Source organism: Archocentrus centrarchus, chromosome 3, assembly GCF_007364275.1.
Source record: "Archocentrus centrarchus isolate MPI-CPG fArcCen1 chromosome 3, fArcCen1, whole genome shotgun sequence".
NCBI lineage: Eukaryota > Metazoa > Chordata > Actinopteri > Cichliformes > Cichlidae > Archocentrus > Archocentrus centrarchus.
This window is the reverse complement of record NC_044348.1, coordinates 374306-392003: the sequence shown is the minus strand read 5'-3', so window position 1 is coordinate 392003 and position 17698 is coordinate 374306. Positions and strand designations below refer to the sequence as shown.

The 17698-nt window shown below is 38.6% G+C and overlaps 1 protein-coding gene across 2 annotated transcripts in view; it reads left to right on the top strand.

Annotated features, from left to right (window-relative positions):
• serinc4 (serine incorporator 4) overlaps positions 1-17663 on the top strand; it is a 35607-nt gene extending 17944 nt beyond the window's left edge. For both annotated transcript variants that reach the window (XM_030720334.1, XM_030720326.1), the window contains exons 6-11: positions 1308-1519; positions 2486-2581; positions 13774-13900; positions 14055-14167; positions 15312-15465; positions 15558-17663. In XM_030720334.1, coding sequence (XP_030576194.1) covers positions 1308-1519; positions 2486-2581; positions 13774-13900; positions 14055-14167; positions 15312-15465; positions 15558-15765 — 910 coding nt within the window. In that variant the 3' untranslated portion in view covers positions 15766-17663. The remainder of the gene's footprint in view (positions 1-1307; positions 1520-2485; positions 2582-13773; positions 13901-14054; positions 14168-15311; positions 15466-15557) is intronic.
• Positions 17664-17698: the final 35 nt, after the last annotated feature.

Here is a 17698-nt window from a genome sequence, read left to right as displayed (position 1 = left end):
CTCGCCATTCTTGTTTAATAGGTTAGAAAATATTAGATATATTTGCTGCTTTTGTTCACAGATCCAGCACTGAAACACCTGTCATATTTCTCTTAGCACAGCAAACTGGCTCCAGTTATTCTCTCTTCACTGCTGTCTTCTTGCTGTCTGCTCTTTGGTACTGCATGGGTTCATTGTGAGTCCTAAATATTCAACTGACTACTTTCCACTGGAACTCTTGGCGTATATTTGCATTAGTGACTTTGTGAATTTCTCAGGGGATTCTTGACCTGTGCCCTCACCATCATTTTTAATTCAATCTCCTCTCAAAGAAAAGCCCATTAATCTCTGAGCATAAATCAGATTTCAGTTGTGTTTTCAGCTAGATTTCAAGATTTTAACTTTTCAAAGTAGATTTGATACATTTGGTGCATTTTGATTCATTATTATGAATGTTTCTAGCTGTGCGTCAAATAGGTAAACTCTAATGTAACCTTACCTCTAAGCCCAGGGTTCTAAAAGAAGCCCATGAGCATGACAAGTTCATGTTCATACACATGGCATCGAAGTGCAGAAAAAGACTAATGGATTTATCTTTAATATCAAATTTTCTGTTTTATGGATCACAGCAGATTAAATACTCTATGATAATTCCAGCTGGTATCAATAACCCAGCCTTCATACTAGCAGTTAAAAAAATATAAACCAGCACAAAAATGACACTTACTACATGAAACATGACATATTCATAAACATCAATTCAAAGTTTTTATGTGAGGCATTTTTTCTGTGCAGCCCTCAAGTTTCTGATGATTCCATCTCTAAACCTGACTAAAAATCACATATGTTGAGAAGCTTTAGGTTTAGGTGTTAGGACTGGGCTTAAGGTTGTCATTGGTGAAAATGATATAGATCTCATGGTGTTAGCAAGTTCAAAAAAATAGAGCGGGGTTGAATAGAATCTCAATTAAGAATGAAACCCTATCTAGTAATTGGATGCCAGTCTCACACCACTAACTGTGGGGTCTCAACATGCAAACACTTCAGCATACAATAAGGAAGTGCAGATTGAAAAACCCATCACGTAATTTATGGCAAATAAAATCAATGAGCTTGAAGAAAATTCTGGATTTGCAACCAGACGATAAATCAGTTTTAATTTGGCTCGTGGGCCAAATTCATGGAGCCCTTCATTTAATCCTGTTAGCAGTTTTGGTGATATCAAACAGCATAAAAATCATGAAATTATTAAAGTGTTCTTATCTGTGAAACATGCAGAGTTAGTGTGGGATGCACGTGGAGCTGAAACCATCTCTTTGTCCTCTCAGGTTGACCGGAGCAGCAGAAAACAAGCGCTGGTACCTGGCGGTGATGTGTGCCACCCTGTTCTTCTACACCATCGCCACCATGGCCTTCACTTTCATGTACAAGTACTACACCCACCCCATTGCCTGCCACTTCAACAAGACCCTGCTGTGGATCAACCTGGGACTGTGCGGGCTCATGTCTTTCATTGCTGTCACACCGTGTGTGAAACAGAGTGAGTTGATGAAACACGTTCACAACAACTGTCAGCAAGGCTCAAACTAACACTTAGTCCATCTGAGCAAACATACACCTGTTGAACAGAGAGCTGCTGCACATAATAATAGTTAGATGTAAGCTAACATTATCTGTTTCTCCCTTTAAAACCCAACAGTGGACTGTTTTGTCTGCACATGTCTGGCTTTTATGATTGAAAGATAGAGCTGGTTGCACGAGTGCTTTTAGACAAGTACAGGCTGAGAAATTAATAATTTACTCAAGTATTTACATTTAAGAATTTATGGACTCTGATCTCCGTGACCAAGGAAACACAAGACTTTTAACTGCACTGCATTTATCTCACAGCATGAGGTGCTGGATACTGGATCAGGTCTTTGCGTTTGCACTGTACAAATCTTTTAACCTGCAGTGTAAATTCTATTTAAAAAAAAAAAAGGTAAACATTGTGTGGAATGGAGGCAACTTTAAGTTTGGAAAACAGTCTCAGTGCTTGTTTTTGATCTTCTTCTTCTTTTGTAACAGTTTGTAGCTATTTTTGTGGCATTTTTCTGAACCTGTGGACAAAATCCACTCATGTTTTGTTGTCCCTCAAGTATGAAAAATATTACCAAAATTACTTACAGTACATCAGACATATACATTTTAAGGGGTCTACTTTGCTCATTTCCATGATCTATTTTGATATTTTTATTCTTGGGCTTTATTAGAGCAGTTTTGCACAATTCAGAGTTTAAAATAATGTTTATTTATCTGGAAAGAAGCTGTTTGAGCTTCTTTAATTCATCCTTGTTTGAACTGGCAGACTCTCACAAACCCTCACAGGCCCTTTCATTGGCACCATGTAGAGTCAAGAGTTCAGAAAAAAAAACTTTCTGAAACCAAGTGTTTACAGCAGTTTGTATTTTGGGGGGTGTAATAGTGCATATTGTGACCTCCTCTCTCATTTTGTCTGTCTCTACAGAACAGCCTCGGTCTGGGCTCCTTCAGGCCTCCATCATCAGCTGTTATGTCATGTACCTCACGTTCTCAGCGCTGTCCAGCCGCCCACCAGAGAAAGGTACGCTAAATGATCAAACACAGAGCAGAAACACAGAGGTTGCTGCAGCTCCACTGAGACACTGAACACACTCTGCACAATGTTAACACTGACAGAAACTTACATGGAAACAGAGACTTTTCCCCATACGTGCTGATTAACAGAGAAACACACACAATAAGCTCCCACACATGCATCTTGACATCTTTATGCTTTTTTTTCTTTAGAGCTGCAATCAATCAATTTTCATGTATGAAATGACAAATGTGTAATGTGAAAGGGTTGCTCATGAAGACAAACCTGCAGTTTAACTCCTCTTTGTAGCATTGTTTTATTATTGTTGTGTTGATAATACTAGCAATAGGCAAGAACAAGGCAAGAACAAAGATTCCAGTAAAATTCACAAAGAATTTAGTATTACTTGTATTTTTGCAGCGTTTCTCTGCTTAGCTGCAATGGAGCAATTAAAACAAAGTGCAAATTTAATAACACAAAGTGCAACAATCACAGAGGAAGATGACCCAAATGCAGGACACAGTGTTGTGCTTCCCGAGCATCAGAGATTACAAGGGGAGCAGGGAAAATCCAACAAAGTATTAACTGGGAATAATAACAGAAATCCAAAAAAACAAACAAAAGGAACAGACGAGTTCTTACAAACAGGTGAGTGCAATCAGACACTAATGAAGGTGGGAAGGGAAGAAAGACAGGAAGTATTTAACACAAAGACACAAGCTTTAAAATGAACAAAGGAAGAAACTGAGACAGAATAATAAACATAGACATGAAGACAGAGAAGGCATGAGGAAAGAAACATGACAACTAAGGTAGCCCAGAGTCCAACAATTATCTTTTGTCCTATATTAGGATTTAATACAGTCAGCTGTTGGCTCCAGGTAAAACAAAGACCTTCACTTGACTGAGATATTAGTGCAGCAGCTTATCTGAGGACCCGTGTCTTATCCGGGCTTTACATCTAAATGTGTCTAAACCATACATGCAGATATAGGTCCATGCGTGCATCAGGCACACATACACACAGATAATCTAGGATGAGCGTGTCAGAGATGTGTTCTGACTTGCTGCCGGCTGGGCTGGTGGCCTGCAGTGAGGGCTGGCTGGAGGATATTTGTTTCACATTCTTTACGGATCCTTTGACAACATAATAGTCCGTGAATACCAGCTGCCTGGTAGAGTCATTACATATGTTCAACCTCAGCTTGTCATGATGAACAGCAAAGTGCAGTGCAGCCTGTTTGATTTATAAAACTAACAAACTGAGGAACATGCACAACAAATTCATTCATTAAATATAGCGGTTTAATATTTTTTTCTGGAGCGTGTCATCTTTCCACCTGCTTTTTTAATGGAAAAGCAAAACATAAATGAAATCGATATATGTTGGTGACAGAGGTTCTGATTTAAATTATTTGTAGCTGTTATTTTACACAAATGTGGGAGAAATTTGAAGGAGGCCCAAAGAATTTGGTTGTGTCACTAATTTATTTGTGTTTCCATAGACTGCATGTAGATACCATGATGCTGCCAAATTACCAAACTGAAGCCTGAATTTTACCATAATTTTTGATCACCATCTTGTTTTTAGGTGCACGGTTGCTCAGCAAGTGCTTATTGGCATGCACACATGCATTGCAAAGAAAATGATACCTCTGCAAAGTAGCACACAATTAAACTGGTTAAATTTCATTCACTTAAATTGGAGCACAAAGTTCTCAGACAGGCTGTAGCCTTCAGATAGCAGTACGATTAACTACACTATAACCCAGCTTTGACAAGTTTACAACTTGTCAAAGAAACAAGTTGTAAACTGGTTTCTTTGACATGGGAGTCTATGGGCACTGATTCATTTTGCAGCACCCTGGAGTTGTGATTTGAGTTGTTGGCACTTTGGCACTGGGCTTCAGCTTTCCATCCTGGAGGTTATCTCTTGCTACTTTTTGCTGCTTGTTTAAATCCACTGGGACATGTCAGGAAATGTTTTCCTGGAGAGCCACTATAGGTCACCTGGTTGAGGCCCCAGACCTTATCCTTTGGGTCTTTTTCCCCACACGCCCCCAGCTTTTCTGTCCACCCTCCACATTATCCTACTAAATGAACTCCAAAATAAAAAATAAGTAAATGAATAAAATCTTTTCCTCCTTGCTAAACAACAAGCTTTATGTCAGTTTGCATTTTTTCATCATTTATTGGGAAATGGTTATTTGGCACAATGAGGTTTGGAAAAGTTTTAAAATCAAAGAGCAACAACTGAATTGAAAATTGTTGCGTCTTCCTTTAAGGTCACTCACAGTGAGCTCTGTGTGATGTTTGGAAATTAGCTCATAAAACGTTTTTTCCTTATTAAATGTAGTTTAACAATGAGACACTGTGGGTGTGTTTGTGTGTAGCAGAGTAGGTGTGTGAGAGTCCTGTAGCAGCTCAGAGTGTTGCAGCAACTTGTTGAGAAAATATGCACTATGAGTTTGCTATAAAAACACCTTTTCACCACAGACTGAGAACCACACACAAAGACACCAACACACTCACACATCTATACACACTGTAATAGATAATTTCCACCTACTGTTACTGAGTTTACTTTCTCAGCTTCTGTAATTCATGGGTTCTTCACTTGTCATGGTAACATCTCCAGAGAAAAACTGTGTGTTGCTACTTTCCCACCGCCGAGGTTCCGTAGCCGGAGCAAGTTCCCGTGCCGATCCCAAGGAACCAGCGAAACGATTAAGAACGGGCCCGCGTTCCCACCGCGTTTCTGTGAACTGCTCCTTTACGTATGAGTGTGGGCGAGTCCTCGTCTGGACACGGAAGCCGAAGCGCACAAACATGGGAGAACACGCTCCCCTTTCTTGTGCTGCAAATATATTTTACGGTCCAAACCAAACTACTGCAGCATTTGTGTGCAGCACAGAGGTAAACACAGACAGCGATTAGAGCAAGACGACAAGTACGCACTTTGTGTCCTTTTATCTGTGATGTGAACTGATACAAAGCAGCAAGTTCAGCCTTAGAGCCCAACCTAACTCACAGCAGTGAAAATCCCTTTGCTTTTCTCAAGTAATACACATGTAATATGGTAGAAAACTTGATGTTGAGACGGCAGAGTCACGCCCCTCTGCCGCTTTCGGCACGGGTTCCTGGTTCCAGACCAGCTAGCTTGCGGGGCCGGAATTGAACCCGTTTTTCGGCCGAGCACCGAGTGCTTCGGCGGTGGAAAACCCGCCTAACGGTTCAAATTACGGCACGGGCTCCAGAACCCTGTTGGTGGAAAAGAGGCTGTGTGTGTGTGTGTGTGTGTGTGTGTCTTGTTACTGTCTTCTTAGGTTTTTGTTTGAGTAGTCTATCCTCTGAAGGCTTACTCTACCCTATGAGCTCACCATGAGACACACACACACGCACACACACACACACACACACACACGCACACACGCACACACACACACACAGAGTAATCCTTCTGTTTCTGAGAGAAAAAATTAGTCTGGAATGTGATTGAAAAGACAACTTAAAGAATGGGACATGTTCTCACTCCCTCTGTGACTCCCGACCTGAGTGTATGTTTATGTTTATGGAAATAAAGATTGAAGGGAGCTATACTGTATATGTGTGCTTGTGTGTGTATTAAGGCCCGACTCCTGTAATTAGTCAGTGTTTTCACTGAGTGCAGAGCAGTATACTATGAAGGAAGTTCAACATACAGTAGCTGGCTTGAGAAAGCCTGTTACTTCAGTCAGAGAGATTATGGTTATTATGATGATGTTGAGAAGAAGAAAAAGCACGCACATCCAAAAGAGTAAAAAAGGGTGCTGGACAAAAAACAATAGTGGAACAAAGATTGAAGTCCGCATACCTAAAGAGCTCCTGAAAAAAAAAATTTATTTACCTCGAACAGGTGAGTTACGTTTCAGGCAAATTGCCCTTCCTCAGACTTCACATGTAATTATAAAGTCTGAGGGCAATGAAAATCAAAGTGAGATTCATTCTATTGATTGAAAACAAATGGAAATAAGTAACCTACAAATGTAATTCATCAGTTTTCTAATCTGAGATCTATCAGCTGCCATTCCAGCAGTGTACAAGAGACCTCACAGCATTAGGTCTAACCATGAAAACATTAATAGATTTGATGTTTTGTAAAATTCCAGTGTTCAGAAGAAGCTTTAAGTTTGCGCTGTTACAGTGTTTACAGCTTGTTTTTATTCAGTGGGTTTAGTAAGACACGGCTCTGTGGTGCTTCCAGGCAATATTAAACCTAAACTCTGAGCATAACCTGCCGCTGACGCGACTATAAGCAGAAGAAGAATCCTGACATGAAGAAAGGGACACAGTACTTGTACTTGATCTGCATGTAGCACGTTTTCTCTGTTCCCGGATTAATAAAAAAAAAAAAAAAAATAGAAGCTTAGAAGACATTTATAAAACCATCTACGTGTTTCATGTGCTATTTTGACAATGTTAAACAAAAGAGATGCCAAACAAGAATGATTTGCTTTAATTACAGCTTTTCTAATAATCAGACTGTCTCTTGCAGCAAACAGATCTGTGAAGCTTATTTTGCTAATGCTACAGTAACAGATTTTTTTTCAGCTGCGTTTCAGTTAAGTTTCATGGTTCAGGTAGAAATATGGTTCAGAAATGATCTGCCAAACATCAGAAATCTCAATGTTGGCATCAAGATTGCTAGTACCACCTCTACTGGGATTCACGTCACTATTTTCATTGGGATTGCTGCTGCAACTGGGGATGTTGCCACTGCCACCGTCATTTCCACTGTTACTAAGATTAGGATTGCGATTACCATTAGAATCAGTGGCACTGTTGCCATTGTGATTTTCTGTTTGTGTTGGCAGCTCATGTTTCCGAATGTGATTCAGGTAGCCTTGACATAAGATTTTTGCTTTTTCTTTGGCTATATTTTTGAGCTCTTCTTTCAAGTGGTCGTTCACCTCCACTGACAAAATTTCTTCATATAACCATCTGTAGTATGCAGGGCACAAGAAATTACAGTTCCCCTTCTTCAGTCTTGCACAACATTTGAAGATATTCCAAACAATGAAAAGTGCGCACATCACACCAAGGCCAAAATCCTAGAAAGATCCCAGGGAAAGTGTTCTTTAAAATAATAATAATTAATAAAGATGTTTTCTTACCATTGTGAGCATCTATAAAAAAAAGTACATTATTTATTCAGTCTAACATTTAATATGTCAAAGTGTATGGTGGTAGAATTGTCACTTACCACTGAAGTATTCTTATAATTGATTTTGATGAGTTTCTCCTCGTTGGACAGATTCTTCTTACAAGGAATTCCAGTGTGGTCTGTATTAATGTTTGTCATCAGGCAGAGGTACCAGTCACCATCAAACAGAACAGCGGCTCCCCAAATGCCAACCAAAAATGCATATTTGATAAAAAAAAATAGTATTAACTGCCAGAAATTATTGCAACAATGATTGCAACAGTTTTTCACCTTTTGGTAGAAAGACTCAATTAAGGTGATTAAAAGATTTAGGATTAAAGGTGGGGCAGTCATGAAGATGACATCATTTATATATGAATCTGGATTGCAGGAACAAACATACTCCATATCAAATAAGTACTGAAGAATGAAGAAAATGACTATGAGCAGGAGAATGTTCACAGTTTTTGTTATGGTTGAAAAGACTTTTTGTAAAAGCTCTAGTTGGTGAGTCATGCTTGCTGAAAAATTGAAGTAAAAAAAATCCTCATCAAGTTCGAGCACAGCACCGTTCAGTTGTCTTTGTTTTAGTAAATTCCTCCACAGCAGTTTATATAGCTGCCACAGGAAATGCCTCTACCCTCTGAAAACTGTTCTCAGGGGCTTTGTACCTCTATCTGCCAGCCCATGCCTTCAAGTATTACTACTTTCATTTCTACAGCCCCCGCATCTTTCACAGAAAACATTGTAAGTAGAATGTGTGCTAGTTTCCTCAGAGCACAAAAAACACTTGCCCACATAGACTACAGCCTTGCAAACGTCAGCTTTTCTAGTTTTGTATTTCACCCTATTCAGGGTGCATGACAAAACAACTAATCACCTATAACTAATGCTCTTTAAGATACAACAATTTGTGAAACATTTTATGACAGAAATTAATGTAAATTCACAAAATTATAGCCTATGAATAATGTTAGCCAGGTAACAAAAAGTGTGGCCATCACTGCAGATAAAAATGAAAGAGTATGAAGAAAAGAGGTCAGTGAGGAACAAGAAGAACTTGTCTATGGTCTGGAAGTTTTTTTTTTCACCCTCAAGTCAAGTCACTTTTATTTTTTATAACAAATTAGATACCAGTCTGTGCCACTCTGTGTAACAGAGATTATTCAATGCACATATCTATCTATGTGCACTGAGTCAGTGAGCATAACCTGCCGCTGACGCGACTATAAGCAGAAGAAGAATCCTGACATGAAGAAAGGGACACAGTACTTGTACTTGATCTGCATGTAGCACGTTTTCTCTGTTCCCGGATTAATAAAAAAAAAAAAAAAAATAGAAGCTTAGAAGACATTTATAAAACCATCTACGTGTTTCATGTGCTATTTTGACAATGTTAAACAAAAGAGATGCCAAACAAGAATGATTTGCTTTAATTACAGCTTTTCTAATATGGGGTCATAATGATGTAACCCACTCAACACACGCTTTGTTCACCCCTTCAGGATTTCTGCCTGACAGTACAATAAAGGGGTATTCAAGCCTGAACCTACGTCAATACACAAATGTAAGCAAGTGAATTAAAACAATAATTAAAAACAGTGATCACCAATAAAAAAAAAAAAAACAATAAAAAAGGCCAACATTAGAATAGTAAAAAAAAAAAGTTAAATCTATAAACAGAATTTTAGAAAAATCATAATTAAAACCAACAATGCACCAGTAACAATGATAATAACCGAACAATAAAAACAATACAAAGAGTAGAAATAAAATGAAATAATGAAAATGATCAACAAAAGTAAAGCTGTTAAAAACTCCAAAACTGATAAAAGAAAAATTTAAAGTTAAATAATAATAAAGACCACACTACTGAAAGGCATGGCTACACAGGAATGTCTTTAGCTTGGCTTTAAATTCTGATAATGTTTGAGTACCCTATAATGTGAGGTAACAGACCACCAGACTTTAAAACAAGCATTAAAATTTTAAATCACTTCTAAAAATAAATGGAAACTAATGCAAGGACCTTAGGGCAGGTGTGATATGATCATAGTTCCCTTTATTAATTAAAGGCAAAGTTGTGTTCTTTTTTACAATGCTCTTGTGAGCAGTGCGTTACAGTGGTCCAACTGACTAGAGTTAAATAATACATTAAACCTGATATAGGAGTGTGTGTGTGTGTGTGTGTGCGCGCGCACGCGTGCGTGTGTGGTTTTCATGGAAGACTGCTTGGTTGCCTTGTATGCATGCATTAGACACTGATAAAACAGGTACCCACTCTGAAACAAAAACAAAACAAACTAAACAAAAAGAATAAAACAACAACTGTCCCACAACACTACTTGTCAAAAAGAAGTTACAGTAAATTCAGACTGTCTCTTGCAGCAAACAGATCTGTGAAGCTTATTTTGCTAATGCTACAGTAACAGATTTTTTTTCAGCTGCGTTTCAGTTAAGTTTCATGGTTCAGGTAGAAATATGGTTCAGAAATGATCTGCCAAACATCAGAAATCTCAATGTTGGCATCAAGATTGCTAGTACCACCTCTACTGGGATTCACGTCACTATTTTCATTGGGATTGCTGCTGCAACTGGGGATGTTGCCACTGCCACCGTCATTTCCACTGTTACTAAGATTAGGATTGCGATTACCATTAGAATCAGTGGCACTGTTGCCATTGTGATTTTCTGTTTGTGTTGGCAGCTCATGTTTCCGAATGTGATTCAGGTAGCCTTGACATAAGATTTTTGCTTTTTCTTTGGCTATATTTTTGAGCTCTTCTTTCAAGTGGTCGTTCACCTCCACTGACAAAATTTCTTCATATAACCATCTGTAGTATGCAGGGCACAAGAAATTACAGTTCCCCTTCTTCAGTCTTGCACAACATTTGAAGATATTCCAAACAATGAAAAGTGCGCACATCACACCAAGGCCAAAATCCTAGAAAGATCCCAGGGAAAGTGTTCTTTAAAATAATAATAATTAATAAAGATGTTTTCTTACCATTGTGAGCATCTATAAAAAAAAGTACATTATTTATTCAGTCTAACATTTAATATGTCAAAGTGTATGGTGGTAGAATTGTCACTTACCACTGAAGTATTCTTATAATTGATTTTGATGAGTTTCTCCTCGTTGGACAGATTCTTCTTACAAGGAATTCCAGTGTGGTCTGTATTAATGTTTGTCATCAGGCAGAGGTACCAGTCACCATCAAACAGAACAGCGGCTCCCCAAATGCCAACCAAAAATGCATATTTGATAAAAAAAATAGTATTAACTGCCAGAAATTATTGCAACAATGATTGCAACAGTTTTTCACCTTTTGGTAGAAAGACTCAATTAAGGTGATTAAAAGATTTAGGATTAAAGGTGGGGCAGTCATGAAGATGACATCATTTATATATGAATCTGGATTGCAGGAACAAACATACTCCATATCAAATAAGTACTGAAGAATGAAGAAAATGACTATGAGCAGGAGAATGTTCACAGTTTTTGTTATGGTTGAAAAGACTTTTTGTAAAAGCTCTAGTTGGTGAGTCATGCTTGCTGAAAAATTGAAGTAAAAAAAATCCTCATCAAGTTCGAGCACAGCACCGTTCAGTTGTCTTTGTTTTAGTAAATTCCTCCACAGCAGTTTATATAGCTGCCACAGGAAATGCCTCTACCCTCTGAAAACTGTTCTCAGGGGCTTTGTACCTCTATCTGCCAGCCCATGCCTTCAAGTATTACTACTTTCATTTCTACAGCCCCCGCATCTTTCACAGAAAACATTGTAAGTAGAATGTGTGCTAGTTTCCTCAGAGCACAAAAAACACTTGCCCACATAGACTACAGCCTTGCAAACGTCAGCTTTTCTAGTTTTGTATTTCACCCTATTCAGGGTGCATGACAAAACAACTAATCACCTATAACTAATGCTCTTTAAGATACAACAATTTGTGAAACATTTTATGACAGAAATTAATGTAAATTCACAAAATTATAGCCTATGAATAATGTTAGCCAGGTAACAAAAAGTGTGGCCATCACTGCAGATAAAAATGAAAGAGTATGAAGAAAAGAGGTCAGTGAGGAACAAGAAGAACTTGTCTACGGTCTGGAAGTTTTTTTTTTTCACCCTCAAGTCAAGTCACTTTTATTTTTTATAACAAATTAGATACCAGTCTGTGCCACTCTGTGTAACAGAGATTATTCAATGCACATATCTATCTATGTGCACTGAGTCAGTGAGGGCTAAATTTCTGTCCAAATTACTTTCTTCATTGATGAACTACTCTTGAAAATGAAGCCACAGTCATTTCAAGCTTTACTGTTTCAAGCTTTACTGCTGTACTGTTTCCATAATATTTTCTCAAATTTCTGATTTGAGAGTTTTGATTTGGTGCATATCAAAATTTTTCATGCACATGGGTAATGGTGACCGTCGAATGTATGCAGTTCTCAGTAAGTGGTGCAAGACGAGACAGACTGGGTACAGGAAATTGCGTGCAAGGCCCTGCATTCACAGCTACTCAGGCACATAAGAGTACACGGTGTACATCATGGCAGGTATGCCATCAAATACACATAAGTACATGTGACAGTGTTGGCAGATCTACATCAGCATGTCCTACCATCGTGTGCCTGACCCCCCCGAAAAAAAACCCTCTAGAAATTAAGTTTAAGACAAAGTTTACTTTGGTATTTACACACCATTTAGCCTACTTTTTAACTACACCTGCTCTGCTCTGGTTCCTCAGTCTACACAACAGCATCATTTCTGCTGACAATGTGTTGTTCATGCATTATACTCGTCAAAACACTTACAGTACTATCCCCTACACAACTAATACACATTATAAAAATGAATTATGTTTATACTATCATATTATATTGTTTGGTAAAGACCCTACAATACTCCCATAATATACTATTTCTTTTCATTCACCTTAGTTATTAGTTATTATTAATCTCTGTTTCTCTTCCACAGCATGTCTTTTTTCCTGTCTCTCTCCCCTCAGCCCAGATGACTGCCCCTCCCTGAGCCTGGTTCTGCTGGAGGTTTCTTCCTGTTAAAAGGGAGTTTTTCCTTCCTACTGTCACCAAATGCTTGCTCATAGGGGGTCATTTTGACTGTTGGGTTTTCTCTGTATTATTGTAGGGTCTTTACCTGCAATACAAAGCACCTTGAGGTGACTGTTGTGATTTGATGCTATAAAAATAAAACTGAATTGAATTTACACATTATACTTGTAACCACACATGCTTCCATTCTGAATTGAACAACTTTTTTGCATGTAAATTCTCAAACACCATGGATAATGACTTACCTGTTTCTCCCAGATTATAAAACTACAAATACAAACATAAAATCCACACACAAGATTATTTTTGGAGCTAGAAGTGAGCACATTTGGATGACGCAGTGAGATGCTAAGTTTTCAGTGAAGGTTCACGACCTTGGTTATCAAGCTGCATCCAAAAACTCCATGAGTACAATTTATAGACACACATACCAGATAATTAGTACTATTAGACTATCAAAATACTAGAATCATCTCTGAAAACTGAAGCACAAACTCCTTGGATGATCTGTATTTCATAGTATTCCAAAATACAACATTTTGCTTAAATTATAATTTTTTAAAAAGATAATTACTGGATTAATTATAAAGATGAAAGGTATGAAAACCATTTTAATGATTGTTTTTTGCTTTATAAAGAAATCATCATTTAAATTTCTAAACTATATGTTTTTCAACCGTGTTTCACCACAGGGCTGGTCATTTGCATTTCTTAGTATCGGCAGAGTTTGTTGCCGTCTGACATTCACTTTACAAATTTTCCAGAGCCAGTAATATGAATAAAAAGTACACTGTTATTTTCATTGAAAAAGGTTGCTATCAGACACACAATAAATGTTTAAGTATTCTGCTGGTCTCACCATCATAGTGAGAGATACCAAAGAGGACAGTTTTCCGGTATGATACTGTGGTGAAACTTAGCATGCTGTTATTTTTGTGTTAGTGGTGTACCAGGGCATGAACATGACCGTCTGTTACCCCAGCGTGGGACAAGATGGCATCCAGAAAGAAGGCAACGCTGTCGCCATAATTGGAGCTGCCATCATGTACTGCTGTGTGCTCTTTGCATGGTGAGTAAACACTATCTTTAGACAGAATGTGTATCTGCAAGGTAGTAATACATGACACAGAATCCACCGTAAGAGTGCAATGTACAATGTACATCACTGCCACATATCCCATATTCTGGGGCAATAATTGTGTTCATATCTAATTTCCCTGCAGTAATGAAGCTTCGTACCTGGCAGAGGTGTTTGGCCCATTTTGGATGATCAAAGTTTACCGCTATGAGTTCCAGAAAGCCACCTGCTGTTTCTGCTGCCCTGAAGAAGAAGAAGGTTTGTACTGAAGCACTTATCCTGTAAGAACCAAATGAAACGTGCTAAGAGGTTGGAGTCCATTTATTTAGGTCCTTAGCAATGCAGAGAGAAACATTATGGAAGTTTGACCTATGCAGATGCTATGGGGAAGCACTTGTAGATCACTGAAAGACCAGCTGCATGCAGGTTCAACAATAGCTCAAACAAAAGCAAGAGTAGCCCCGTTAATGGTTGACAAATTTTTGAAATGGCCGCCTGGTGACCCCTGCTGAGCCTAAGCACTTTTTTGTTTTATACAAAAGCTACAGCTGTTAAGTTGGCTAATGCTCACACAGCGGGAAAAAACTATAAATCTGATTTAGAAAAAAATCCATCCATTCTCTTCTGCTTATCCTGTTCAGGGTTGCGGAGGGGCTGGAGCCTATCCCAGCTGTTATAGGGGGAAAGGCAGGGTACACCTTGTACAGCTTGGCAGCCTGTTGCAGGGGTAACACAGAGAGACAACCATCCACACTCACGTTTGTACCTATAGACAATTTAGAATCACCAATTAACCTAACCCCAGTAACTGTATATCTTTGGACTGTGGGAGGAAACTGGAGTACCCCGAGAAAACCCACACAGACATGCAAATTCCACACAGAAAGACCCCAGCCAATATATAATCGAACTTAGGACCTTCTTGCTGTGAGGTAGCAGTGCTAAACAGCAAGCCACTGTGCTGCCCCAATTTAGAATAAAGAACCACAAAAATGTTACAGTTTAATAATGTTATATCTGTTCCAACTTGCTATTGATCTATCTACTTACCTTTACTAAAATACAGATTAGCAGGCCAGATCATTCTTTGCCATGTTTGAACCATGTTAACTGTGACTCAGTGCTCTCTCACTGCTACAGACAATGGGAAACAATGTTGCTGCTCTCATCAGCCATTGTGTCTGCAGTGATGTACATGGGCCATACAGAACTGCTGTGAACTGCTGTCTGTCTCAAAGTGCTACATTAAACTGCCTCTTCCTCTCAGCCCAACATTTCTGGCTGAAACCTTGAAATAATTTTTTAGAATTTATGTAATGATCAAATCCTTGTACAGCTAAAGTTTTATTAAGTTTATTGTGGAATGAATTTTGATGAGACATTTTCACTTCTAATTTTCCAGCTGAAGAGGATTTTGTGATTGATGATGAAAACAAAGGCTGTCAGAAGGTTATTCACAACGAGACGCAGAGAGTGGCGTACAGCTACTTCTTCTTCCATTTTGTCTTCTTCCTGGCCTCACTGTACGTCATGATGACCCTCACTAACTGGTTCAGGTCCGTCACTGACAGGTCTAGGCCTCGTTCTCGTACATATTTTTGTGATTTCTAAGATGTCTCTTTTGTAAGCTTTGCTGTCCTCCCTCTAGTTATGAGTCTGCGGTGCTGGAGACCACTTTCACCCACGGCAGCTGGTCTACCTTCTGGGTGAAGATGTCGTCCTGCTGGGCCTGTGTGATCCTCTACCTGTGGCTGCTGCTCGGCCCTCTGTGCAGCTGTCAGAATGAATCCAGACCTCGGCGCTCACGTATCAAACGCCGCTCAGCATCGTCCCGCCATGTCACTGTCAGCGTCTGACAATCAGCAAGCGGCCTGGCAGGAGGGAAGTGGACATCTTGCAGAGTGGAGAAGAGGTCAGGTGACTAATAGCCTCCCCATGGAGCCCTGCAGGAGGAAAGTTTCAGGAATGGAGGTCACATGGGTCAGGGGTCAAAGACTCACGGTGTCGTGAGAAGAACCCACAGGTGGTGCCCCTGTTGACGTGTGAAGAACTGGGCACAGCCCTGATGTCACAGGCTTGACACCTTGAAAAATACACTACTAGCAAGGACATGACTGTGGTTTGGAAACACATTTAAAATATGAATTGCCAAAGGGATCAGATGGAGTGAACTCTCACTCTGCATATTGGGAATTGCAGTAAGCACAGTAGGCATGAAAGAGCAATATAATTATGAATTTATGTTTAATTGTAGTATTTTTTATTTTTGAGTGTCTTTAGATATTTAATATTATAATATATAACTTCTTAACAACAGAGAAGAGAGTTTATGTATTAGCTAGATTACTACTGCAGAGGCGCATGCCCTTAACATTTAAAGTTTTTCATATATGTATTAAAGAAAGAATTTGCCCTAAAACACAGAGCCTTTTAGTCCTCTGATCTTAGACAAACAATTGAGGATTATGAGCATGAACAAATCTTTCAAAAGGTTCAAACAGAGAAACAAGTGGAAGTTCAAACACTACCTATAAAGCAAGAACTTATTCTTACTCACACATTTACAGTTTAATTCTTACAGTATCTTTAGATCTTTTTGTACATGCATCCCTCTTTTTTGCAAGCTGTCTGCTTACGAGTGCAAACCAGCAAAAGAGTTTAATCCCAATGTAAAATTTCAGTTGCCACAAAAATACAATTATATCATACAACACTACATTTGAATATTTAGCTGCTCATCTTGCAACCAAATGAAGAACCTTAAAATTTAGTTTTAATATTTTGTAAAATATAAACATGTCCTATGCTTATGGGCATGCACGTCACCCAATAATTATGAAAAGAAAAAAAAAAGCCCCCATCAAATAAATAACTTGAGAATGGCTCCACAAAAAAACAAGGCATTCCCTACATTTATACCAGAAATAAGCAACGTTTCTGTTTCTTCAATTACTTTTATCCATTTTTAAACTAACACATTTTAATTTTATTAAAGCTTTATTATGGTTTGGCTTCTTTCACTGACAGGTGCATGCCAGCTAGGCCAGTAGCTGTTTGCAAGGCAACACCTCGGCTAATTCAGGCCAGTGAAGTGGACCTGACACCAAGCTAACCGAACTAGCTAGTATTAGCTGATAACTTACTCCTTGTCCAACTATGGGCACTTCTGGATACTAAACTTGAGTTTCAGAACAGGCATTCATGAAGTGTTCATAGATTGTATATACAAGTTAGCGTCCATGTCTGAAAAGTGAAGACAGTGCCTCAAATGTACCTCCTTTTTTTTCCTTTTTTTTTTTTTAGTGGTCAGGCCCAACATGGATACAGTAGAAGTGTATGAGAAAATGAATCAGCTAAAAGCTAATCAGCGCCTTTTCTGTGACCCCAGTAAAAACTTTCTTGTTGTGTGTATTGACAGAGCGGTTGGTTTAAAGTCTTAATGAATGCAACATGAAGTTTAAATTATGGTCCACATAAGAGTGAAAAAGAGTGGCTAGGCAAGTTGACAGCGGCAAACACACTTACCCTGAGGCTTCACAATAGGACTTTATTAACCAGTAGGTTACATCAGGGTAGCTTCTATCCCTTGCCACCAGTTGCTAATGCTAAACTGACTATAGTTTGTTAATGCAAGCTACAGCCACTACAGTGGTAATCTTCTCATTAAAATCTTCTCAAAATGAATTCATATCCCAGAATGTCAAACTATTAGCCTCTAATAAACTTTTGAATGGTTGTTAATATATATATATATATATATATATATATATATATATATATATATATATA